This window comes from Bombus pyrosoma, linkage group LG2, assembly GCF_014825855.1.
Source record: "Bombus pyrosoma isolate SC7728 linkage group LG2, ASM1482585v1, whole genome shotgun sequence".
Lineage (NCBI taxonomy): Eukaryota > Metazoa > Arthropoda > Insecta > Hymenoptera > Apidae > Bombus > Bombus pyrosoma.
In genome coordinates this window covers 3,987,998-4,015,087 of record NC_057771.1, presented here as the reverse complement: position 1 = coordinate 4,015,087, position 27,090 = coordinate 3,987,998, and the positions used below count along the sequence as shown (strand labels likewise).

The 27,090-nt window shown below is 37.0% G+C and overlaps 1 protein-coding gene across 6 annotated transcripts in view; it reads right to left on the bottom strand.

Moving 5' to 3' along the window:
- The window catches only part of LOC122575672 (semaphorin-1A-like), a 389,957-nt gene that overhangs the window by 63,891 nt on the left and 298,976 nt on the right, over positions 1-27,090 (bottom strand). For all 6 annotated transcript variants that reach the window (XM_043745017.1, XM_043744985.1, XM_043744978.1 and 3 more), the window contains one exon: positions 17,509-17,596. In XM_043745017.1, the coding sequence (XP_043600952.1) occupies positions 17,509-17,596 (88 nt within the window). The remainder of the gene's footprint in view (positions 1-17,508; positions 17,597-27,090) is intronic.

The window sequence follows — 27,090 nt, the reverse complement described above, 5'->3', positions numbered from 1 at the left end:
CTACGAAACACGAACACATCGTGTAAAATGAATAAAAACGTTCCACATCCGTGCAGAACGTACGCTTGTTACAAGACTTTCTCACAACTTTTTAGCCATAAAACTCACGTACTTTTCTCTTCAATCTTTCTCAATATCGATATAAACATCGAACGTAATGCCAAACGATTAATTACGAGTTTCTTGGCCATAAAATTGTAACACAGACTTCCTGGATTTTCCGTATCGTGAACGGATGTCGCACGGTGGCTGTCATCGGATAACGAATTATGAATGAATGATTTGTTAAGTAAATTCATTGCGAATGGTCTTCGTTAACCGATCACGCCCATGTTCATAAACTATAGGCTTTCGCAGAAAAGGAACGTTTGATAGAGATATTTACGACCATAGTTTATTTACTCATACATTTATATACTCGTATATTTTGTCTTGTTTCCAGATACTACGTTACGACTGAAATATACACATACGTCTTCCATTTCTCTCTCTTTCTCTTTCCTTCACACGCTTTCTATTTTACGTATTTTTTTTGCATATAGAAAATATCGACGTACGATAATGATAAATTGGTCGGAATAACAGTTGCAACGAGACGTTTCGAGATTTTTAGTAAAGCGAAACGGTTTTGAATTCTAAGTACACAAGACAAAGTGGAGAAAAATTACACCTCTGACAGTTTCGAGAAGTATAACGCATTGGACGACTGGGGCTCGGAAAAAGTTTGATTCGTCGTGGATTAGTTGATTAAAAACTAGCCGGCGATGTTTCGATTAATACTTGAGCGTGTATATCGCAATTATGATCAAGGAAGAAGCTCGAAAGAAACGGAAACGGAATTCCCTCGTTTATTTAGAACACGTCAGACGGTCGGTTCACCGAGTATCATTTATTTCCAACTCCATAAAACTTTCTCGACGGGGAAAATTCAATCGATTTGGAGCAGCAACTCGGTTCGAGAGCTCTTTCGAGTCACGCTTTTTGTTTAAAAATCGCTGGAACTTCGACCCGACGATGATGCTACTCCGAGCTCTCAGTCAGAATGCACAAGGGCGTATATTTTACTTCGTTTTAAACAAACGGAATTCGTTTGAAAAATTCTCGACGTTCCAAGGGGAATCATATTTTCAAACTTCCTCTCTCGAGTTTTCATACTTGATAGTAAAACGACGTACAAAGTGGAGAACGTTTATGTTACAGAATTAAAAGATACTTGTAAATCACACGCTCGAACGATGCCTCGATCAGCGTATAACCAAGTATTATTAGAGAGTTTCGTGGTTGAATAAACTTTAGTAATACAAACTAGGTAAAACCTTTTTAATAAAACGCTAATAAACAGTATTTAAAGCACCTTCTTCTAATTTCCTACGTAACTTCTTTCCTAACATCAAACCTCTTGCAATCTCTCCAAATTAGCTCCGACAACTTCGTTCTACGAAAGAACAACAAGAAACTTCGCTCCTTTCGTTTTCTCTTTTTCTTGGTCATTGGCAAAAGACTCTCTTTAAAATCTGCAAACCATTCTTTCGATACTCGCAAAGAAAACATAAAAGTACCATCGAGTTGAACAAGGAGAGTTTATAAGACAGCGATACTACTCGAGCAATTACTCAAAATATCGCAGCGCTCGTTCTTTCCAACAAACGAAAATAACGATCACGAGAACCGTTGGTTGTTTTCAGCGGATCGGAATGTTAGCGTTAATTCTCAAGGAAAAATTGAACCGCGGACTTGGCCACAGCCGCGATTAGATTCCAGATTCGAACGAACTGAACGGACGCGGCGCGTTGTCTTGCAGAGGCGGAGCACGAGGGTGGAAAGCGAGCAATCGTTCCGGTAAATAAGCTTCTGCGGTTTGCTGGATTTCATGGTGGATTCGCGTCTACGAAATACAACCGTTCGTTCCAGCAGAATGCACGTTGCGATCCTACGATCGAACGGATCCCTGTAGAGTCTCTTAAATTTCTCCTAGAGCGGATGTTCCCGGCTCTGGCAGGAAAAATCATGCTCAACAGAGTTTGTAAAACAAAGTTTAAAAAATGTCTGATTATCGATTTTGACATTAGGAGCGACCAGGGTGAGAGACAGAGATTGTATACTGTACGGACAAATTCTTTCGTTACCAAAAATAATTATAGTCATCCGAGTGTGCGTCGTATATTATTCATTGATACCTGACATATTCGCTTTTCTACAGTACAGTTTATTGAGATACGTATAATTTTGTGTGCTAGACTAGATTGGCCGCGTAGTAGTGACACACGTATGTGAATATGAGTGTGTGGAAGTATGTGTGTGCGCGGCGTCTCAAAAAACAGATGAATGTAACTGTTCCGTTGGCAGTGTAGTATGGAAGATACAAAGAAAGTGCTGAGACGCGTGTAAATGTATATCGACGAAGATCCTGGAAATCGTTTATTAAACAAATCTAAAACTATTTTAATATGAATTCTAAGTGTAACCTTGATGTTGCTTTACTTTTATTTCGGCAATTACGATCCGCAATTCTCAACACAGATATTTTATTTAATCGCGTCATTTTCTATTAAACTATCGCATTGTTTACTAACGGTTATGCGTCAAGGTTGATAAACAGTCGGATTATAAATTTGCACGTTTGCCCGTTGGGTATATGATATGCGTAATCTAATAGTTATCGAATGATCGATTATTGGTTACGACGGCAGAACGTTGCTACAACGTTGCTACAATGTTGCTTCGGACATCGTAAAATCCCTTTGTGTTTTATTCAACTCGCTACGCACGCGGAATGTGACTAGTCGTCATCTGGCAAATACCTATTCCGACCATTAGGTTTTATTCAGATCAGTTTGCCGTTTGATCATCAAGGGTTTGCACAGCGGATGGATATTTATCCTGTTAATGGAACAGCCTTAGATTCAATTATCAATTTCGTACGCGTCTGTTTTCAATTAAAACCATCTTCCTCGATAGCAAGCTACGGTTATTCCTGAAATTTTTCAGAAACGTTTAATATAAAAGAGATGACGCTGTCTCGACGAGTATGTAGCGGACAATGTTGTAGCGAACTCCGCATAGGAACGAATTTTGGCGGTACCTTGGACAAGATGCCACTACCTGCTCTTCTTCGTTACTCTGTGCCCTTTGTAAATTAACAAGGAAATAATATCCTTGACGCGCCAAGGGAGTCCGTGGAGCAAACAAAGCCAACGGGAGTTCCTTTGCCAAAACGGTGAGGACCAACTCGTTCGTGTAATATTTACGAAACAACATAAATATTTATCACGGTCGTATGGTAGTGAGATAAAAAATTTGCGTGGCGGTGAGATCAAAAATTTACGTGAATTCTGATCGACCCGGGATGGAAAAAGTCTGGTTCATGATTGAAAAGGAAGCTTTAACCGGGAGATCAAGCCGAGAGACTCTTTGCCTTTTAAATCGGATTCCAGCCAAGTCTCGAATGAACTTTCGCGTCAAGTTTGTCCAAGATTTCCAGGATTAACCACACTCCTATTAAACGATTCGACGGCCGATACACCGTATCAGAAAGAGACTACAGCTGATTAAGGTTAAACAGAATCTGATAGAAGATTTACGAACAGACAAAAAGTTCTTGGCTCTAATCTAAACCGTCGTTTAAACGAACCTCACCACAGTTTTTTGGTTTAGATCGAGTAATCTCGCGCAAACATTACCTTCCGCGTTTAATGGATATACTTTTGCCTATCTTTTACTTCGTCACTTTTAACTTCTTTATTTTATCACATTATACATTCATCCTATTCATATTGGAATTTTATAAGATATTTAGTGATTCGCGTGGTTTAGCCAGCAAGCGATAATAATTTTGCCAGGGAAAGCATGTTTTTAACTATCGTCAAGTTAAATATTCTTTTGAAGACGAGCAGTTGAAATTTAACTTTAAAGTCGATGATATTTTATTCTCAACTGTCTCTGTCATTCTCGATGATCTGCCATTTACCTTACGATATTTTTAATAACCGCGCGTGTAACATTTTATTATTCGATTAAATTCGACCACCTCGGCAAATGAATAATATTAAAACATTTCTAATGCATACTTCACGCTTTCGTTTTCAAAATTAAAGATCGAAAAAAAAAATCAAAATTAAATCATATTCCAATTCGCGTTTATCACGTCCGATTCATGGTTTGCTCCATACGCGAAACTCCATGTTATCGTCGACGATACAATCGAAATATCCGAAAATTCGAATCTAACTCAATCTGTACATCCTTCTTCTACGTATAATACAATTAATAATCGAATGTTACTATCTACCACGCTAAAATCCACTTCTAGCACGCACCTTCCGTTCTCTAATTAACGATCAATCAAAATGTTTCCCGAAATCCCAAACGGCAGAGAGAAGCTTGATTTATGACACAGGAAAACGGCTGACAAATATTTCCCCATGTATTACAATGTGGCCGAGACCACTTTATCGGACCATATACCAATTTCTATAGCACAGCGCTATTTATCCACCAGGTATATCGATCTTGCTTGCATTTCAAACCTTGTTTTGTCGCAAAACGATAATTCCATGGCCTATTCTTCGATATATCGCGTCATTGATGCAATTAATCCAAGGCAATAACTTTGATGTTGGGAATCGCAGTCTGTAAACCTTCTCCACCTACCTGCCATTATTTTTCTCTCGTTAATTAATGAAACTTGCCTATTCAACCTAAATGATAACACGTGTTTCCTTCGTACACCGTAATCGAATTTTTGCAATTAGAAAATCGAAAACTTTCGCGATTGATTTGCCCGCGATAAACTTCCCTTTAACAATGTTCTGTTAGGACTCGTGGTTCAACTTTTTGAATTTCATTTCTTATGTTTTTCTTTTGCTCGTGAGAATTTTGATCAAACGTTTGTCAGGCAACGATATATCGAATCGTTTTATGATTCGAACAACGCATGAGAGAGCATAGATGTGGATCGACAAAATTAATTCCCTTTTGTAATAATTTTGTAAATGGATTAGATCCTTTTTGCCGTAAGTTTCATTTCTGTTCACGCTTAATGTCCATACCGATACGTAGATATCACTTGAATTCCTTCTTTCTATCTGTTTGAACGAAGGGAATTCAGCGGCGTTGCAGATTCTGAGAATGTGCAATAAATAATTTATTTCTGTATTCGATATTTGACTGCTCTTTACTGTGAAAATAATTTCAATTGTAACACGTAATAATATTTAATATTTCTTATCGTAATATGAAACTCGTATTATGTCACCAGCTATTCTCCTTTTTATTTTATTTCAGAATCTATTGTCCTTCTTCGCTTAGTGGAAACTCCTACGTTTCCGGTTAATGTCGTGGCTTACCCGTGACCCACATAGCATGAAATGTGATAATTACTAACACGATGTCAGTTATATGAATTAATTGCGAGTTATGTGCATGTAATTGTCCAATTTGTCAAGGACGCGTACAACTCTGCGATGATATGTGTTTTCGAAAAGTTAGTATAACGTCTTTATCTTCTGCAAGTACGTCGAATTAATTAGTTAAACATTAATTTTCCTTTATTTAAGAACTTGCAATAATTTATTCGAATCCAACTTCGTTTCAAATGATCGAGGAATTTAGTTTGTAAGCTATCAAGAGTCTCATTTAATTACTAATCTTATCGGATATAATTACAATCTTCATACTTGTTCTATATATCGTACAAACAAATATTAGATTCTTCCTAAGAGGAAAAGTTTGCAATTTTTAATTGTTTCTAACTTTGTGTGCATTCTGTTGCAGATTCTTCAGTTACATCGTTGAAAATTATCACACAGAATCTCTTCTCTTCGATAAAGAACAGCATCCCTCTACCAGCAGATTTTACAAAAGAATTACGTGGATATCGATAATACGTTTATGGCAAGTTCTTTACAGCAAAATTATATTCGATACACAATTCGATTATTTGATATAACATAAGCATTCGCCAATAAGTCGGTAGAAAATATAATTCATATACGTATTTACGAATAACTATAATTTCAGAAATAAATGTAAATGCCTTATTACGAATATAACGTATTTCACAGGATTACCGAACAACCGTGTTCTAAACAATCTCTTAATTATTTCAAATTACATACATATTTTATGTGGCTGCGATAGATTATCTCAGGGAAATTTATTTCACTGAACGTATCCTGGCGTACCAACAACACGATCCAGCGATCGCTCATTGCTGTTTTTACATTAGCTGAGTAATCGTGCTGCACATTCGAACGGCACGCATCACACGTAAGTTACTCGAGGTACAATCAATCGGATCATTGGTTTCAGAGGTCTCTTCTTTGTTCGAAGAGTCAGCCGCTGTTTCTCCTTGCGAGCGTACCACTACACCGAGGCGATTAAAACGTACCAGCAACACGAGAGCGTGCATGGTGAATATTTATGATTCCGTTAACATGTTCGCGCGGAACTTGATTTATGAAGGCCCATTGCACGCGTCATTCATCAACGTGTTTGCGATAACGAGAGCCGGGGAACCCGCGAATCGTATCTTCCTGCTTACGCGCGTTTTTACATCGTTTGATGTTGATACCCGTACAACTTCATCGACGAACAACAGACGGCTTGGTCAGATATCGATGCACCGAAATCGATATTCGCCACGGACAAACGCGTCGCTCGTGTATAATAGCCGCGAGATTGATATGACACGAAGAGAAAAGAAAAAAAAGAAAAGGGAAAGAGGGAGGGGTAAGAGGGAGAAAGAGGAGAGAATATAACTTGCACGCCGTTATGACATCTGACACAGCTAGACAGATATTCGGTGGAAAGGCTGACTGTCAAAAGTACAGATCTCTGCTCTAATAAATTTCTCGTTTTCGATTTCCGAAACGATTTCTTGCGCGTCGACCTTGTGCGCCGGAAGTTTTCAGCCGCAACGAAAATCCAAGCATGTTTCACCGTATGAACGCAACGTGAAGAAGCAGAAGCTATCGCGTATGTAGTACGTGATCGAAGTGCGATCTAACGTTCCACTATATTTCCAACAGTTTCCGACGTATGGAGTAAAAAGATGAAAACGACAGGCAACAGACAGGAAAAGTATCGGTTACGACGTTATAAAACGTGCTTGGACCCTGTTCGTCTTCTATTCTCGTTTGTCACGAAGCCGAGATAACGTTGGTCTTGGCATGCAAACTCTTTTCCTTCCTCATCTTCGTCTCTAACCGATCGCGTTCCATTCGTGCGATAATTTTTATTAAATTTCAACGTGAAACTTTTTGTCAGTCGAATCGATCAAACGTTCGTAGAATATGATGTATTCATCGCGGACAATAGGGTTTTGCTGTCTATCAGGTTTCGGGATATCGATGTATTGGCTTGGCAACTAAGTGATTGCGGATTTTGCCATTAGGTGATATTGACAAAATCCGCAATCACTTAGTTGCCAACCCAATACTTGCCTCAGCACGTGAAATGAAGATAATATTTTGTTCGTAATACGTATTTCATACGAATTTTTATATCCTAAAATCTTTACAATTTGTCCAGACAGGAAATTTCATAAATTGGTGTATATTAGGTCGTCCGAAAACTTTTTTTCGTTTTATGAGGAAATAACAGATGCACAATATTTTCCGTGTTATATTATTTTATCGAATTACGCATGATCTGTTTTGTTCTCTCAAAATAAAGATCACAACGTTCGACAGATTAGGTTTCACGTTTGTATAAAAACGCATCGTTGTAAAAGACGTGTCTTTACGTAAAAGAAAGACACTTTTCGGACAACCTAATAATAGCGTATGTATCTGGAAGACATCTATAACGAACATAGATTTAATTTTCTAACGTTGTATTACCATTTAACATTCCCTCTTCTAACTTCTAACTTCTAATACTTTCCTCAAGCAACGTTCAGAAAATACTTGACTCGTCGAGTTTAGGTTTCGGGAAAACGAATGATTTCAAATTTAAATAGCACGAAACACGGCACGAGCAGCGTCGTCCATTTCGCCATCCTCTTTTCTTTCTCTTCGTTTTAATATATATTAAAGGGATTATAACCGAGGATTCTACCGAACTTTTAACAACTATGGCCGCTACTGTTTGAGTTTTCGGCCTCCTACTCTCCACCCTTGACGCTCGAATAGCGAGGGCAATCGCGAATTTCTAATGAAACGTTGCTCGTCGAAATTGTACGCTTACGTCGAAATGCGACAAGATAAAGAGATATTACGCACCGATACAAAAATTATTATAAATATCGCGTATAAGTCACTTGGTAATTTTGCTTATTTCGCGAAATGGCATATTTCACCGTTTATTTCATGCGTGTACACTTGTAGCCTAATGTTTCAGAATGAGTTTTATCGGAAGATAGAACGCGCTATCCGGTTAGTCGTTCCGTGTTCATTTATAATTCGACGATAATGTCTCCTTTTTTTTCCTTTTTTCTTTTTTTTGGCAATTTTGTAGCTTCGAATGACTATAGTTAGCAACGTGCATCGATTAAATCACCGATAACTGCAGTCTATTGTTTGCGCTCGTTTATTCCATTTATTAACAGGCGAAAAACCATCGCTGGACACGTATGTCCTTTTGATCAAAATGCCAGTTTGTTTATATCGCTTTAATCTAAATCACCTCTTTCATTTAGGGAAAATAAATCGAATAATGAAAATTTACACAGAAAATACGTACTCTCTTCCATTTTTTGCTCGTTGTACGAAACTAAATCAGGAAATAGAGACGGCGCAAGCGAGTCCATTTCTCTTCTTTTATATGACACAATGAAATAAGAAAACCTGGTGACAGGCATATCGAAACGCTGACGGTGAACGTTCGTTTGGTTAGGCGGTCAAACGGTGTTTTAGGACGCGTAGGATGACTTCTCTCGCGACATGCGATGAAATTAGCGTCACTTTGTGGTCGCCGAGTTTTTCCAACTGTAATTTTCGAATTTATCTGCTATTTACCGTTTCTAGAACGTTTGAAATTTACGTCATATCAAGATTACGTTGAACGCGTCATGTTCGGACGGTTCTTCAACTCGCGTTCTAAATACCATATCCTTTATTGAAAATAATGTATGGTCTGCGATGTTGATGATTTCCACTCGAAAAACGGATTAAAAATACGTCGGTTAAATAATAGTTGGAAAAAAGAAGTAACTCGATAGTCGAGTTAATTGAACGTCTATTTTCGGGATAAGCTTCGCGGAGGAAATTAGGATACGTTGGTGAAATCTTGGACGAAGTTTAATAAACGTCGTTATATCGTCGTTTTATGAAATGAACTGAAGCGATAGCTTACGATTAAAAATGATATCACCGTGCTTGGTAGCAAGTTTAAAAAATGAAATATCTAAATTACGTTGACACGGATAGACAAATTATCTGACTCTGCATAATCCATAATTTACACGCTCTGTACTCGAGTCTGGGGACTATTTCTAACGAAAGTTACCTCTCACCTTGCAGAGAAAGCCTGCATTTGCAATTTATACCTTGAAAATAGCTTCGGTTTATCATATTTTCCAACAATCCTATATAAAGAGCGATCCATCAAAATCAGGACATCTAATTATCTTCTTTGCTGCTAAAAATACAAGAAAACATTGTAGGCGAAAGTTGGCAGTTCCGTACGGCGCCGAATGAGGTTTAGCGATAATCTTTTTTAAAAGTAATTTTTCTTCCAGCCAATCAAGATTACCTGTATCTCTCTAAGTGAAACCATACGTCTTTTCCTGTGTAATAGTACAGATTTTTTGAGAGCAAATCCATCATCGTACATCGTATATTCATAAATCAGTTCGCTCTATCACCGTATATGAAAATGTAGTAATAAATATACAGTATTCCTCAAAAAATATTATAATAAAATCCATGTTAACATGTTATTAATTGGAATATTCGTCGCAGTATAATTAACCAAAGTACGTAAAAATAATGTAGAAGGACGACAACGTTAATTAATTAACATAATAAATCATCAATATGAAAAGTAGTTTCGTTCGAAGCGATAGCCACTAGCTTCCACAACGAATCGCCAGAAAAATCTTCAAAATTAATTAAATGTTAAATGATATTGTAGAATAGCGTTCGTTTCGCTAAACGTACACGTATCTCAAAATTGTTCTCCTATCATCTAAATTCCACTATCATCTCGTATCTCGGACGCGACATTATTTTAAGATGGTTGAGGTTTTCTGGAAATATATGTGATTATGCGAGTTACCATATACATATTCAAATTGTTTAATAACGTGTTTGCACGTACACGTGTATGTAGGAAACCGTAAATGGAACATGAGGACAAAAATGAAGGTAATTCCATACAGTTTCGTAGAATTTGCATTTTCCTTCCTATCTTCGATTTTCTCATTGATATGAGAGCGATGTTTAAAAGCGACCGTAGGAAAACAGAGCACAGGGTATATAGCAGGGAAATTTTCGAAGGGTAATTTAATAATCTCAGAAGACGTTGGCCTGTGAAGAGGATGGAAAAATTCGCGGGTATCCCGCGTGACGAACTACATATCGTGCGACGATGATACAACCGTGTCACGCTTCTGCATATTTCTTTGTCGTACATTGCGGCTGAATTACACTGGGCTCCGTATCTTTTCTTTTTCTGGAGTAGGTCGCCTAACATGCGATTCAGTCACGCAAGCGAGTTTTATGTGCGCCAGCCTCCGCCTATCGCGTTGGTTAAATGCAAAAATTAAGATGTATTACTTGTAAACAAGATATACACGATACAGAACTATCGAAACGAAAACTAGCATTAGGCTATTATCCGCGTACAGGGACTTTAGATATCTTTTCCTTTGTATTTGTAGTTACTGTGAAGTTGTATTTTACAGGTTTGGTTATACGATGGCTCGTCGTTCACCTATCGCGTACGAACGAAAGAGCGCGCGGTTAAGAATATCTTGATCTTAAAAACTAGATTGAAACAGGTAAAAAAGAAAAAAAGGCAGTGGAAAAACTTTTAGTCTAGTAGACTCGAGCGCTTTACAAAATATCATCCGCGTCTCTCGACGGAAGTTCGCGGTCCTCCGGTTAAAGCGACGCTTTCTAGGCTTTTCGGAATTTTCCACGCGAAAACTCGTAATTGTTGGCCGTGAATAACTTCGTTACGGTGAAAACTTCACTTACATTTGGAATAATATTTAAATTTGCCGCTCGCGTTCGCCGTTTGCACGCGATTCGAATGAGCTGAAAGAATAGTCTAATTTTCATTAAACGCACCAGGCTCACATCTACAAGAATCATCGATTCCGTGTGAAATTTCATTTATGTATTTATGCTATGGGCAAACAGCCGGGATTCGAACAACGTATTTATCCCAAGTATCCGATGCAAGGTAGTACGAGTGTAATTTTTGTCTACAATTCTCATAGATCCAGGAAACTATATCTGCGTGCCATCTGTATTTACGTAGAGGATTTCGTTATAAATTTGTAAACCTTTACAAATATGTGTAGTATAATACATTGTAGCTGTTAGATATATTTCTCTACCGGGTTTAATCTCATCCAAAATTTTTTCGAATTAAAGATTTTGTAACTCGGAAGACTTTCCCTTCAAACTCCTCCTCGTATACGGCGTGAAAATACCGAAATTGTGGACAATTTTCTAGAAAACAAAAGATCGTATCATATCATATAGATTTCGTTCGTTAAAAGTCTAATTTATTGAAGGCGATATCGATTGTTATATCGTTAGTATCGGGTTGGCAACTAAGTGATTGCGGATTTTGTCATTACGTGGTAATGCCAACCCAATATTTTCGTTGTATCGGATACAAGATGCAAGCGCATAATATTTCTGCATATTTTGCATTAACGATACTATCGAAAGTATGCATACTCTACACGTACGTACGTGCTACCTGGTTTATTTATCACAAACGTTCGTTTTTGGTTAATGCTTATCATACAAATTGCTTTTTCATTTCCCTTCCAATTTTCTTTTTCATGAGGTTTGTAATTCACGATCAGATGTATTCTTGTATCTCTTACCATAGTGTACAACATGGCACGATCTTTTGGTCCACTGGAATATTTACAACATTTTTACAGACACCAACAAATTGCAAGTATTTAGTGAACGCAAGTAACGAAATAATATTATCTATCAAATTATCGAAGTTGGTATAATTCTTATCACTTTAGGATGGTAATATCGATAGCGATGTACGTTGCACCGATTCATATTTCCTTTCGTGTTTGATTTTTCCTGAGAAACAACATTCTTGTAAATAATCCTCAATCACTATGTTGCATGTACACGCTTGTTCATACGTACTAAGACTGCAGCTGGTTTCATACAAAACGTGATAATTGACCCAGATGATCAAGGAAACGATTAATTGATCGGCGTTTTGTATTGCTGTGAGATAAGGACACTAAACACACGGCAAGAACATTGCTTTAATATCTTAGATTTAGCTGACACAGATTCCTGGATTTTATATAAGGAAACCACAGGTGAGCAGACATCCAGGAAAGATTTTATGTTTCAATTAGCAGATGAACTTGCCGCTGACAATGAAAAATCACGGATAGAACAAAGAGCATCTGAGATCCAAAGTACGTCAAAGAACTCACCTTATTCATGCAAATGGTGTCAGATAGGGTACTGTAATAATAATAAGACCACCATCATTTGCAATCTTTGTAAGAAATATGTATGCGGAAAATGCACGCAGAAGAACCTTTACGTTTGTGAGAAATGTGACGAATGATAACTTTTGTATCTAATAATTTTAGTTATATTTGTATTTTATTTATTCTATTACGCTTATTATTATATTAATTTTAAATTTTTAAAAATTTATTCATTTCAATAATCTTGTTACCAAAGATTTTGGTACTAAATATTCTTCGTCATTGTACTTATTGCTATTACTATAATTGTTATTATATGGTTTTTATGATCTCGAAACATGGAGTTCCTTCTGTAAGATAATAATAAATCAATAAATATAAAAATATTCTACTATTTTTTAAAGTCATTTCGACTCGTTTTCGTAGAGATAACTACGCCTCAAATGTCGATTATTCTAGTGTTAAAAAATCGAGCGTCTTTTCTTGTGGTTGAAATAATGACGGGTGGTCGAATCGAGGTAATCGCGTAGGTCAATTTTACAGGCATAAAGTAAGATATATTTCAGGAAAGAAAACGGAAACTGTGAAGCTTCGTTCGTGACTGTCTTCGTATGGCTACAAACAGGACTTACCGCGTACGAACTACAAAGCATCGTAGCATAAGACAGCAGAGATAAAGTAGATTTTGCAGCCGCGTTTTAAAGAGACGTTGTTACGGTTAAAAAGAAACTTACGTCCAGCGAATGTAACTTGATAAATCTAATGAATTCGGCTCATCTTTTTCACCATTTTCCTATGTTTCTTTATAAAAGCCTCACAGTCAGCGACTTCTTCATACGTGTTCGTTCGTGACATGCCTTTCACGCAAGATATCGATATGCCACGAACGATGTAACCGCACTGTACTTCCGCATATTTCTCCTTTGTTGGAGCTCATTGACGCCACATGTTCGATATGGCCGACACATTCGCATACACGTTTGCCTTATTAACGATAGGAAAGACTGAACGCGTAAATAACGCAATCTCTTCTACCGTAGCATCTTCTATTGTAATATCTACTATAATAACTTGCAAGCAAGACTACGTGTTTTTCAAACCGAATTTGTTCGATTATTACTAATATTTGTTATTACTTATAATTATATATATTTATATATGTGGTTATTTATTAATTATAATTACTACTATCAATTTCGTATTTTTGATCACCGCTTTTATATAACTTTCTATTCACAGGATCTAGGGAAGGTATTATTAGGTCGTCCGAAAAGTTTCTTTCATTTCATAAAGAAGTAATAGACGCACAATGTTTTTTGTTTTATATCAGTTTATTGAATTATGCACGAACATAATAATAGAAATAGAACGAAATGGATCATACGTAATTCAATAAAATGATATAAAACAGAAATTCTTGTTCATCTATTATCATCTTATTAAACGAAAGAAACTTTTCGGGCAACCTAATATAATTTTATAAGCGAATTACGCACAACTTATGCCATGAAATATCGTTTGATAACAAAACCGAAGAATCAAGCTGTTAAGATTTATCCTCGTTTAAAAGAGAGATATCTTCGCCTCTGAATAAAACTACGAAAATAACGCGCTTTATTTTAATGCGATATATTCTCTATTTAACATAAAAATTTCTCTTTTTCCTCTGTGTATGATATATCAAACAGAAAAAGTAACTACGCGATTTAGAGAAATATCGGGAATAACAAGCGAACAGCAAGAAAAAAGGGATAATCGCGGTATTTGTTACGCTCTGAAAACTCAGTTACAGTCGCGATCGCGCTCCGACGAGAACGAATCGTTGTAGATTCGCAAAATGTAGGCAGCGTCGAGACGCGTTATTTATTCACAGCGATAAGAACAGTTCGTTTAGCATAAATTAGCCGAACGCGGACTACGCAACTTGTTAAACAAAACGGTGGTAGCGCGTGATGGACGGCTGTCGATTACGTCCAAGCGTCACATACGCGTATTATGCATTTCTGTGTTGTTCAAATAACTTTGTCAAAAATTCCGCGTCTTTTCATTTCTCTTAACTTAATCGTTAATCCAAATACCAATCGCTATATGCGAGTTTTTTTTATTAATATTATTTATTAAAATTGATTAAAATCATTATCAGATTAATTCAATCGATTACGTAACGTTGAAAATTCGCTGGAGAACAAGAATTCTTGGCGTTTAGATATTAACGAACAATATTTTTATGCCAGCTTCGCTACAGAGAATATCCAGCTTAAACGAAAGATAAGAATCGTATTAATATTAACAACTTCCACCGTATTGGGAAAACTATCGAGCTGTTGGGAAGCTCATGACAAGATTTAAGCAGAAGTTAAAGTACATTTCTGTAGAATTACTACTTTATTGAGTAATATATATTTTGTTCAAATATCCATTGTTTCTGTTTCTCGAAAAAGATATCGGCAAAGGTCGATGAAAACTTGCGCGCCAACAAAAAGTCAATTGCCTGAATTTTAAAGTAAATGATAGGATTTCCTTGTAACAAGGTTAATTAAAGAATCACTGTTAGAAAAATATTCCAATCGACGCAGAAGAATTCTCTCTGAACGATTTAATAATAAATTACATTTAATTTCAGTTTGTTTTACACGCGTTATACCACCTACGTCATGGCATGAACACATTCTCGAATCAGATGCATCGTTTCTGCGGTAATGAAGCAATGAGCAATCCTCTTTTCCAATAAAACACTGCTTACGTAAAATCACCGATTATTTCTACCGCATACCTACTCGTTTAACGCAATTTTTATTTCCGTCCTTTCGTGCATTATAAGCAAAATACGTTTCTCTTTCACCAACTTCAAAATCGTTAAAGTTAATAAGAGTTATTAAACATTTTTTTTTTATACTCGATATGTCTGTGCTCCAGTGAAACTCGCTTTTAACCATGATTTCCATACCGTACTTCAACCATGATGCTATATCTGCCGATAAGAGCCGACGCTCATAATCGCGCGAAAAATCCGTAAAGCAGAGCGTTGTAGACCATTTCGTAAACGATCGTACGCTGTTTCAGGGAAATTCGGGGTGACGGCAGAGATGACGAGTCCAGCGTATTTATCAAACTCGCGAAGAGGCAGCGTGTTGTTGCATATACCGCGTGGCAGCAGCGGGTTGCATGCGTACACGTATCAAAAGCCAGAAGTGATTCGTGACTCGGTCACTGTGCTCTATCCACGTATTTATACGTATGTATGCACGTGTAGAGCGATCGGGTCACTCGAAAGAGAAAGAGAGAGAGAGAGCAACAGTAGCTCTTTGCTTCTGTCGTCAAAGCCATGCGACCGTCCGCTTCTCAAATCCGCGGCTATGTGTTTCGTCAAATATGCAATCGGTAATCAGAAAGTTTTGCAGCAACTTTTGCCTATGCACTACGAGGCAAAAACGTTTTGTTGGTCTCGTAACGCGTCACGTCCAGTGATTTCTCTAAAAGCAAACGATTTTTCTAAAACATATTTTCGAGAACAAAATTACTTTGTACGTCACCGTGTACAGTTTTCCATAGTTTCTCTTGTTCGCAATAAAATAATTGCAATAAAAATCGCAATAACCATGGAATTTCGAAATGTCGTAGACGCTGGATCGTCTCACAGGTCATAGAGTAAGTATCGCGAGAAAGATACTTATTTATACAGCGAGCGAACTGCAACTAACACTATAGCTATTCGTTGGTAGAATCGAATTTTCTTTAAACGAGATCCTTAGGGTTCTTGTAGTTAAAACTGTTAGAGGTTTACGGGTGTAAACCCTATACCCTTTTGGAACACTGTTTCCAAGTTTCGCCAGTATCGTAGCTAACTTCGTTAGGGATCCAAGAGATCTTATACATTATACACTATCGGTGAATTCTCAGAGTCCTGATGAAACTAACAATAAGTACGATGCTGGCGAAACATCGAAACATTCTTCTCAAAGAACATGCTTCAGACTCGAAGGACTCTGTCGTCATCTGAAATCCTTGGCTAAAGAACCTTCGATTTCTTTAACCGTTTGCGAAACAGACAGTTCGAAGGGAAGCTAAGCGTTTGACGAACACTTACCGGTAAATTCAAAAGTTTGTTACCTTTTATCTCTCGTACATCGTTAACTCTAATCTTTGTTACGATACTAGGCATTTGGTTTGGTTCGGTTTGAAGCAAACGATAGATAGGATCGACGTACAAGTATAGAGAGATTTTTCATTGAAATTTTCATAGAATAGGCGACATACTAGACTGAGATTAGAAAAGCATAGTTCTAATATCGGCGATACGATAATCTTTTTAATTCGGTAGACGTTTGGAAAGGGGATGTATGCCTTCTCGTACGAAACGCGATTCAACGGAAAGAAAGTTACCTACTTTGCCGTAAGCTCTTGAAATTCCCAGAAGAACAAACTCCTTTAAAACGTGCCCCCCTTTTATGCATAAAAAGGTATTTTCTTATCGTTCTCCGTGATCGCGAAACCCAGCGAAATTGTTACGCAAAACGATCGTATCGTCGCACGGCAACCCTAAAATAGTTCAACCGTTCCCTTCTCGGACAACTGCTGATTTCCATATTCATTTTCGATGCTAACCTTCGTTTCTCGTCGTTCGCTTGCCTCTACCACGATTTTCCATGAATCGTTCCCGGTAAACTTATAGACGTTTTGTCAAAATTCTTGTTACGCTTTGCAAAACCCTTGAAAAATTCTCGAATAAGCTCGAAAGAATAAACATACGTAGAAGGCACATTACGTAGGCAGATCCGTAAAATAAATTCCATTGCTAGATAACAATACGACAAGGATTTTCCGCAACCACCTATCGCATTTCATTCGGACACACATTTTTACGCGATATTTCACTGAAAATAAATAAGAAGATATATTTGATTCTAACTCACCGACGAACACCGCAGTGCTGTTGTGCCGTGGATCGTAAGGGCACAGTCCCAGCCCATCCATATCGCTTTCCTGCGCGTACGCTCCATCCTGAAACACGAATCGCAAGTATCAACGTTAGAAATCGCGCGAGAAACTCGCACCTTTTCGTTCGGTGGTCAACAATCGTATTTCGCGGTAGTTAACAGCGTTGCATGTGCGCCAACTTCTACGACGACTTAACGTCTTGATCGCTTCATTAACTTCCACTAGCCGCTCCAAACACATTTTTTCTTTGTAATTACAGAAACGTTCGCGATGAACGTTACGGATCAGAGTTCTTATTATATTTTACAGATTTTCATAGTCGTTCCATGCTTACGCCGCGATCGGAAGCAAACCGCGAGGAATAGAAAAATGAAGATAGAGAGTGAGTCACGCAATTCCAAGGAATCCTATTTTCTGTTTAGAAAACGACCTTATTTTTCGGCGAGGTGCAGCAACGCGCGTACAATGTTTAGCCGCGGTTCCTGTCTTCCTTCCCTTTCGTTTCTTTTTTTTTCCGTTTTCTTTTAACGAAGTCGCTCTGTTTTGCATATCAAGAAATTAGGATGCTGGCCCGGAGAAATGAATATTTCATGCAGCATTTCCAACTTCTTAATGAAGCGTAAAGAGCTTGTTTCGTACAGTTTTATTGTTTGTTCGTTAGTTCGTTGGTATGGAATATACAAAAAACAGTGGCTTGTTTCCAAGCTTTTGCAAGCTTTCAAAAATATGTGTTCGATTTTGAACATTTCCTAATTACCTTCCATTCTTTCGTACACGTTGTTTATTATATTATTAAGGAAAGTTTAATCTATTAACATCGATCTAGTTTTTAGGGAACGCGGGAAGAATCGAAAGGCAATGCACTTTTGTAGAATTGTTCGCAACGTATACCGCGTAACGACGTTTTAAGAATCGAATTCGATTAAGTTGGAGAAACCAACTTACCAGCTGCCTCGAATTCTACACTATGAGTACAATCGTATTAGTTAACACCAATTCGATCAATTCGATTCAATGTACCACCTAACTATTAATCGAAGTCGAGCGCACAGTATATGAACAGTGTTTCATGTAGTTAACTCTGGTCCAAGCTACATACCTTGGTTAGTACCCCAGGGAAATTTCTTTGACAGAAATTTTTTCCAGTAAAGTGGCCTTTTCCAATCTGATTTCTAATAAAAAAAAATCAGCCAATAAAGGACGACGATATTCGTATGAAACTCGACTCGACTATCATCCTACTTCGTTTAAACGCATAACTCTGTTATTATTCGTGCAGTAGAAATATTAATAAAACTTTGCAGAAAGATATCCATCGAGAGAAGCGAATCTACAGAGAACACCGCAAAAGGGGAAAGAGAGAAGACAGCGCAAAGATTAAATTTGTTTACCTTTCGCATCCGAATCTTTTTAATTTGAAGGAACAATATCGCGCAATTACAACTTCACGACGCGAATTCCCCCACTGGCTTCAAATTTCACCTTGCAATTTACTCTGTAACTACGTTTCTTTCACCATCACGCTGCCTCGCAAAAGGATTATCTCGTTATGCGCATTTCTTCTCTAGCGCTAGACCGTTCGTGAACTTTTTGCCATTATAAGATCGCTTCTTCTTCTCGCGAACGTCGTCGAAAGAGAGAATCTTACACTTTTCAAAATTTTCTTTAGATGTTTGTCTTTTAACGTTCGTGCACATTTTGTTATAACGAAACGAAGGTAATTTTCTATAGCTCTTCTCTCATTGAATTATTGGTTGCCACGAGGCAACGCGACGCGACGGCGCGCTATTAAACGTCAGAAGTTACAATACAATACTGCTGCGATTAGAACGAGCAAATAAACGCGAAATATCGCAATGAACATTGGATATTATACGTACAAACGGTATTAGCGTTATTTCGACGATAATACACGGAATTATTGTTTGGAATAATTTGCATCTTATTATCCTTGCGAAAGCAACGCACAGTTAACACGCGATGACAGTTCACGTTCGAAGAATTCAAACGTTTTCACGTGCCATTTTAGCCGTTGATAGATTTCTAATTTACCTCGGAGCGAATGTTATTTCGTTTGGTTTTGTGTACGCAGAATGCTGAAAAATCCGCGCGAAGTTTTAACTTACTTCACGGTGATTCGTGAAAAAACAAATTTTTTTTACACCGTATCGATAACTCTTTGTTCGTGTCCGAGTATCGTGAAAACGTTTAAAATTGATAGGAATGATTTCATTTCGTACAAATATACGATTCGTACCGACGTTTCGCAGATTGCTCTTGTTGAAAATGTTCCAAAATTCTATTCCGAAACATGTAACACTCGATAATTTGATTATGTGAAAATATATTTCAACCCGTGACAGCCAATAAAATTTCAACGCGAATAAGAGGCGTTTATATCATTTAAAGAAGTTATGTTCGTACGAGTAGCCACGGTAGCCCGTTATAATTCGTTATAATATAAATATAATAAAATTTATGCGTATCATAAGTTAGTCTATACATTGAAGAATCTATGACCGAAATTTCATAGGTTTTTAATAAAGTGAAAAACAGGAATTTAGTGCAGATTTGTACGGTTTCGAGTTAGTGTGCGACGTTCCCTTGTCCCTAATGCTTTGACTGTCACGTTGGTCATTGGTGACCGGAGCACTTGAACTTCTTACAAATGTAAAAATTGAATGGAAATGGACAATTAGGGCATTTTGAATATAACCGATAAATAGAAGATACCTTGAAATAAAAAGTGCCTCATTGAACAATTAAACAGTTTTATTAGAACATTAATAAAAAGAAAAAATGAGAACAAATCTTGCATCTAACGGTGCACTGTGTTAAAACATTTTAAACATAAATGTGGCTCATCAATACAATCTGGACAATAGGTGGTCATCTTTTTAGTTTGATTCTTAGCAATTTTTGATCCCAACTGTTTAACATTTTTTTTATAACACTCTGTGCAAAATTTTCGTGCGAGGTACGCTTGTCCTTCTTTCTTCTGCGTTTCGTGTCGCAATCTTTGTTGAATAAGTATAGTTGACGGCTCTGGTGAATGGCACTGTGTAAGGTGCATTGCGAGTGCCATTCTAAAATCTGATACCTCGATTTTTGTTTTTGTTGCTTGTTTATAGAGTACCATCGCGTTTGAAATTGATGTATTTAACAATAACTCTAAAGCTAATTTTATATACCACTTGAGGATTCTTCCATGTGGTGTAGAATATGTTATCATTTGATCTGATAAATCTACAGCACATTTTCCTCTGTTGTAATCTACCACTACCATTGGTTTATCACAAACATAATTTTCTTTGTGGATCTCTACCATTTCAGCCTAATACCTTCTACACGTTTCAACAATATATTCTGCACGTTTTGCTTACAACGAAATAATTTGTTGAAATAAACGAAGCCTTGTTATAATACGTCGCTATCAACTGTTACCAAGGCGCCACGGTGGTCATTCATGACCACCAATAAGATAAACGGTCCATTGGGGAAGAATGTTGCCTTACATTGTCAATTTATTATTATTTTGCCATTATATGCTTCGAATAATAAAAATACTGCCGTCGCGTCCTGAGCAAAACATGTGATTTCGACGTGGCAGTCAAAGTGTTAAAACGAATAAAGTACAATGCCGAATCTTCATCGTCAATTTTAGTTATATTCTGTATAGATATTATTATTTCGATGGAGAATGTAATTTCAACATAATTTACAGTGTAGAGTAAGAAGAGCGTTTATGATTGCTCTACAATGTGTTATATTTTTATAGGACTTGAAGGCTCAGGAAAATACAGCACTTGAGAGTACTAGAACAATAGTATCTTGAACATCTATGCTTTAAGAGGTGAAACCGTGCGTTAAAATATGAAAATATCGCGAGTCGTCGCTAAATTTGACAAAGCATTGTGCGATAAAACCTCTAAGCGATAATAAAATCTCGAAATTATTTTGTTAACTTATGCACCATAGCGAAAGTTAAAAAATTACTCGTTCGTTTAATCAAGTGTAATGCATTTACTCTGACACGAATGATAGAATGTCGAAGTAACTGTTTTTGTTATTCGAGTATTGTTCATTCAAAATAATTGTTTTAATGGAATGCAAGAATAGCAATTGAGAATAGGTAAATGAATATGTAGGTGCTTGTCGAATTCAAAACCGCTATTACCGAAATCATACATTCTCAGCATAGAAAACAGGATTATTCTATTATTCATTGTCCGCCTTTCTCTCGGGGAATCATTTTCTCACCGACTTATTTTGCTACCTGACAAAAAGGAATATTTTTCGCTTTAAATATTGAATCGCACAGCAAATATTTATTTTTCCGGACGATAATCATGAATATTAAATGTTTATTTCAATTTTTACACGATACATATATGTATTGGCAACTAAGTGATTGCGGGTTTTGTCAATACCACCTAATAACAAACCCAACCCAATATATTCCGTTTAATTGATCTATAGATATTAGGTCGTCCGAAAAGTTTCTTTCGTTTTATAAGGAAATAATGGATGCACAACATTTTCCGTTTTATATTATTTTATCGAATTAGGTATGATCTATTTTGTTCTATCAAAATAAAGATCACAACGTTCGACAGATTAGGTTTCATGTTTGTATAATGATGCACCGTTGTAAAAGACGGGTCTGTAAAAGAAAGACACTTTTCGGACAACCTAATAGTTACACATAGCTAACCATGTTTGTGCTTACTTGGTCCATTATTTAATTTGTCTGTTTGTTATAATGTGGTTTAATATAAATTATCGTTGTATCCATTTCACTGTTTATTATTTATATCGAGAGCTAAGAACGAATAGCGCCATTTCGTCGATATCATCGACTGATGGGAAACGAATTGTAAAAATCTCATAGAAAACGATTGTAAAGAGATCGAGTGAAATTGTGTACACGAAACTGCACCGGACCACTCTCATCGCCCCGTTTCCCAATTCTTCACTTGTACCAGTAAGATACACGCGGTTACGTATACGTATACGTAGCCAGCAACCACTACTAATACGTGGTCAGAAAAACAAAAAGAAAAAAAAAGAAGAAGGAGAAAATGGGAAAAATTGCCGACATCCAGTGGCACTGCTTAGCTGCGCACAATCGATACATTGTGTGCACGTGAAGAAGCGTTGTCGAGATTGGCCCGTTTCGCCAAGCGCTTTATTCCCATCTCGCTTCGACCTTTTTCGTATTTGTATTTCCGGTGACGTATACTGAGCACCGGTGAACCGGCGAGTTGAGAGAAAATCCGCACGTTCGGCCAATAATTCGTCCCTTTTGTTGGAAAGGTTGGGATAATTTTGGCGAAAGTCGAACGCTATCGAACTGCTTCGATTGTTTCTTTTACAGTCACGAATCATTCGCGTTAAACATACACGAGCCACGAGTAAACGTATAGTTTAGCGAGTATTAGGGTTAGTGAGAAAATTTTACGAGCATTGCTTTAAAGTCTAAAAAAGTTACCGATTTAACGAACTTCTAATTGATTTTCTATTTGCCCGCTATAATTTAGAGTTTAACGGAATATTCGCACGGTCAGACGAAAAGATACACGCGAATTTGTAATTACAAGAAAACGTCCAATGGACATTTGTTTTCTTGCTTTGGGCAAAAACGTCCATCCATCTCGCACACGATAATATACCAATTAATAACATTTACTTATTGATTGTAGATTGTACGTTACTGTCCTACAAACACCTAGTTGTCATGTAATTTGTAAAATTTACTTATTAAACTTCACTTTGTTCGTTATCAAACTTGTTAGACTTACAGCGAAGAATTTATCGATACTAATATTTTGCAAGTTGTAAAATTTTACTAATAACACTTGATCAATTACTGTTATGCTGGAAAGAACCTTTACAAAGGCCGAGTCCGCTAGATTAACGAGAGGAAAAGAAAGTTAATAAGTAGCTAATGAGTTATTCAGGAGAACAAACGAGGGAACAAAAGCGACTCACTTTACATATAACGTATAATGAAAATTGCATACAAGTATCGATATCGGTAATTAAAGAGTGTAACACCATATCACAATTAAACGGTGTAATGGATGGCGAATAAAAGTAAATGGAACGAAATCGACACGCGTTACTTTCACTAGAAGCACAACCTGGCGTACGGTTAAGCTCAATAGAAAGGAAATTTCGCTATCGGACCATGTAAAATATCTACATGGGCATTCATCTCGATAGGCGGCTCATCTGGAAGAATCATATCAAAACTAAATGGAAACAACGTAGTCTTAGGATGAGAAAAATTGTACTGCTTGCTAGGGAAAAGAATCTCAGTTAACAATCTATGTGCAATAAGATTTTAATATGTGTAAAGTTATAATTAAACCAGTGTGGACCTGCATGAGATACAAGTTTCAGATTCTGCTAGTAATTTGAACATAGAAATATTACAAGCGTTTCAGTCTGAAGCACTAAGAATTATCGCACACTCGCCATAGTATGTCACAAATGAGATATTCTAACACGAATATTCCTCGGAACACGAGCAGTGAAAGAGGAAATGGCGAGATTTAGCAGAAAATACTCCGACATATTAGATTCACACGAATCTCTAATATGTCTGAGTATTTTGCGCTAATCTGCTCGACAATATCTCGACAAACACGCAGCGTTAAAAGATACCACGCGTCTGATCATCCCGCTGTTTTTCAAATCAGCCAAACACACCCTTGCAGTGTACACTAAGTCATTACTATTTAATGACAAAATCCGCGATCACTTAGTTGCCAACCCAATAATTGTAGCCAGAAAACATAGAGGAACACATTGTGTATTGCTCCTGTCAAAACACTGTACCAATATCACGTTTGTCTATAACCTTCTGCAAATAACAGATTAATCGCAAACTTGGCAGTATATAAAAGAGAAAAAAAATGGAAATTGAAAGACGTAGCGCGAAAGGTAACACGCGCAAGAAAATAAGGAAACAAGTACGTACACCAACGAGGAAAAAACAAAGTCAGAGAGAAGTATACTAGAGGAATGCATGAGAAAATTGGAGTAGCATCGTTACTCCTTTCATAGCGACACCCTTAAATCTAAAAACACTCGCGGTATATGGAGCAAGACAATCGTTATTCTATTCTAACGCGTACACGTGTATACATATGTACGTATATACGGAATATGTCTGGCGATTAATCGATTGTTCGAAAGATCGCATCGTAGAAAAGGGGGTTTCGTTCAATCGCAATGTCGAATCACAATATGATATTTACCCTTTGCACTCCTAAGTCGAGAATGACTCGACATCAGTTTTTATCTCAACAGCTTCTTTGTCGAGTCCCACTCGACATCCTTTCAGTCTCACCTTTCTTTGTGAAAAGAAAATCAAGATCGCATCCTGGAAATTGTTTCAAGATATATCATACACTTAAAAATCACAAAATACAACAATAGTGTGAATAAAACTGGTATTTGGGTGAATTTGTTTCTTCCTTTATTTATTTAAATTGTCTTATTTTTTAGTTCAAGTAAATTTCAAATAAAACCTTTAAATTAAACGAAATTGAAATAAAATTCAGAGTGCAAAGGGTTAACGATATGAATTTGATGTTACAAATCACCGTTGTCGGTTATTACAAATATCGAACGACGGGGCTGTTCTTCGATCAAAATAGACGTTTCGCTTGTGTATAGAGAAAGCAAAGTTTCATCCTGGAACAGGGCCAGCGTGACCTTTCGCGGGGCCGGTTTCAAAAATTTTACAGGGCTTGAATATACATTCAAATCCTACATTTAAATTTTACAACGAGGAGTTATTTATTTAAAAATGCTGTTACATATTATATATCTTTTATAAGCAGTTTTTTCAACAAATCCAAGTAATATTTTTTCGCATGCATAATTCGCTTTCAAGGGGCAAAAAATTCAATGAAAGTACAAAATCTGTAATCATGTATGATTTTTGCAAGAAACTATTGATGTAGTTTAATTTCTCTAAAAAGTACATTTCTCTGAAAGCGCCTGGATTTTTTTATCTAAAGTAGTTTTCAGGATACGAGGACTTTATGAAGTTACACTGAACTTTCATGATTTTTCTCACTCCTTTAAACCGAATCATCGCTACCAAAAAATGTCTTGCATCTGTTAATGGTACCATCATTCTGTAAAAAGTTAATCAAAATCGGTGTTTTTTAATTGAGTAATTTTCGTAGACCGCGGGGCCTCTCAAAACGCGGGACCGGGTTCCGGCGAACGCGCTGAACCTGTCTTGCGCCGGCCCTGTCCTGGAATTTTAGCGACAAAAATTCATCGAATGAATGAAGATTCCACGTGGTTCGATATTATGCAAGATGCTTTAATTATCAGCAACGTACGTACTTAAAAAGTGATTAATACAAAGTGTATTAAAGAGGACGGTCGACCAGATCGGTTTTACGCGGAGACACGTGTATCGTAGACGCGTCTACCGCGATAGCAGTCCAACAATAAGAGTAAATCGAGTGTCGTGCTGTCTGCACTAAACTCCTTCGAGGATTGAATATTTACCAAGCTCGTACGTTTGCCTCGACCGCACCGTTCTCTCCTTAATTAACGTCGCGTGATTACGCTTGTATTTATCGAAAAGAGACATTCGTCTCACGTGCTCCTTCGATTTTCAAATATGCACGTATTTACGAATCGAATTCTGCGCATTTGTTATTATTGAGATATGTATAATTTTGTGTGCTACACTAGATTGGCCGCGTAATAGTGACGCACGTATGTGAATATGAGTGTGTGGAAGTATGTGTATGCGCGTTTTTCGAAAAACAGGTGAATGTAACTGTTCCGTTGGCAGTGTGATATGGAAGATGGTGAGACAAAGAGAGTGCTGAGATGCGTGCAAATGTATATCGATGAAGATCCTGGAAATCGTTTATTAAATAAATCTAAAACTATTTTAATATGAATTCTAAGTGTAACCTTCGTGTTCCTTTACTTTTATTTCGGCAATTAAGATCCACAATTCTCAGCAGTTACGTCAGACGAAGGAGGGAGGGAAGAGAAAGAATTTCTAAGCGTTTAATTTTCCTATACGTAACGACTATCAACGAAAGTCGACTATCGTGTAATATACAGTGGCTCACGAAAGTATTCGAACGCTTACATATGCAAACTTGAATGACCGAAATAATGTACATTAAAGTAATTTGCTTAGACAAGTAGATGTCATTAGGAAGATGGAAGTGTTAAAATTGTCAGTAAAATTTGAAAAGGATTCAACAACGTAGGTAGGAGTTACGATACATTTATTAGAAACACGTATTGTAAGTGACTCAGAAAAGTATTTGAACGCTATATATGTACATATTACAAAGAAAAAGAAATTAGCGCGCCAACTTTTAAGTACGAAATTTAAATAAGCAATCTGACAGATGTTTCGGTAATTATTTAGAGATATCCAATTTCTACGATTTTTTTAATATATCGTAGAAATAAGCATTTTAAACAACTTTTTCCTATACATATAACCTCCGCTTGATCTTAGTTTCCGACATATTCATCAACATATTCTTGACATCTTT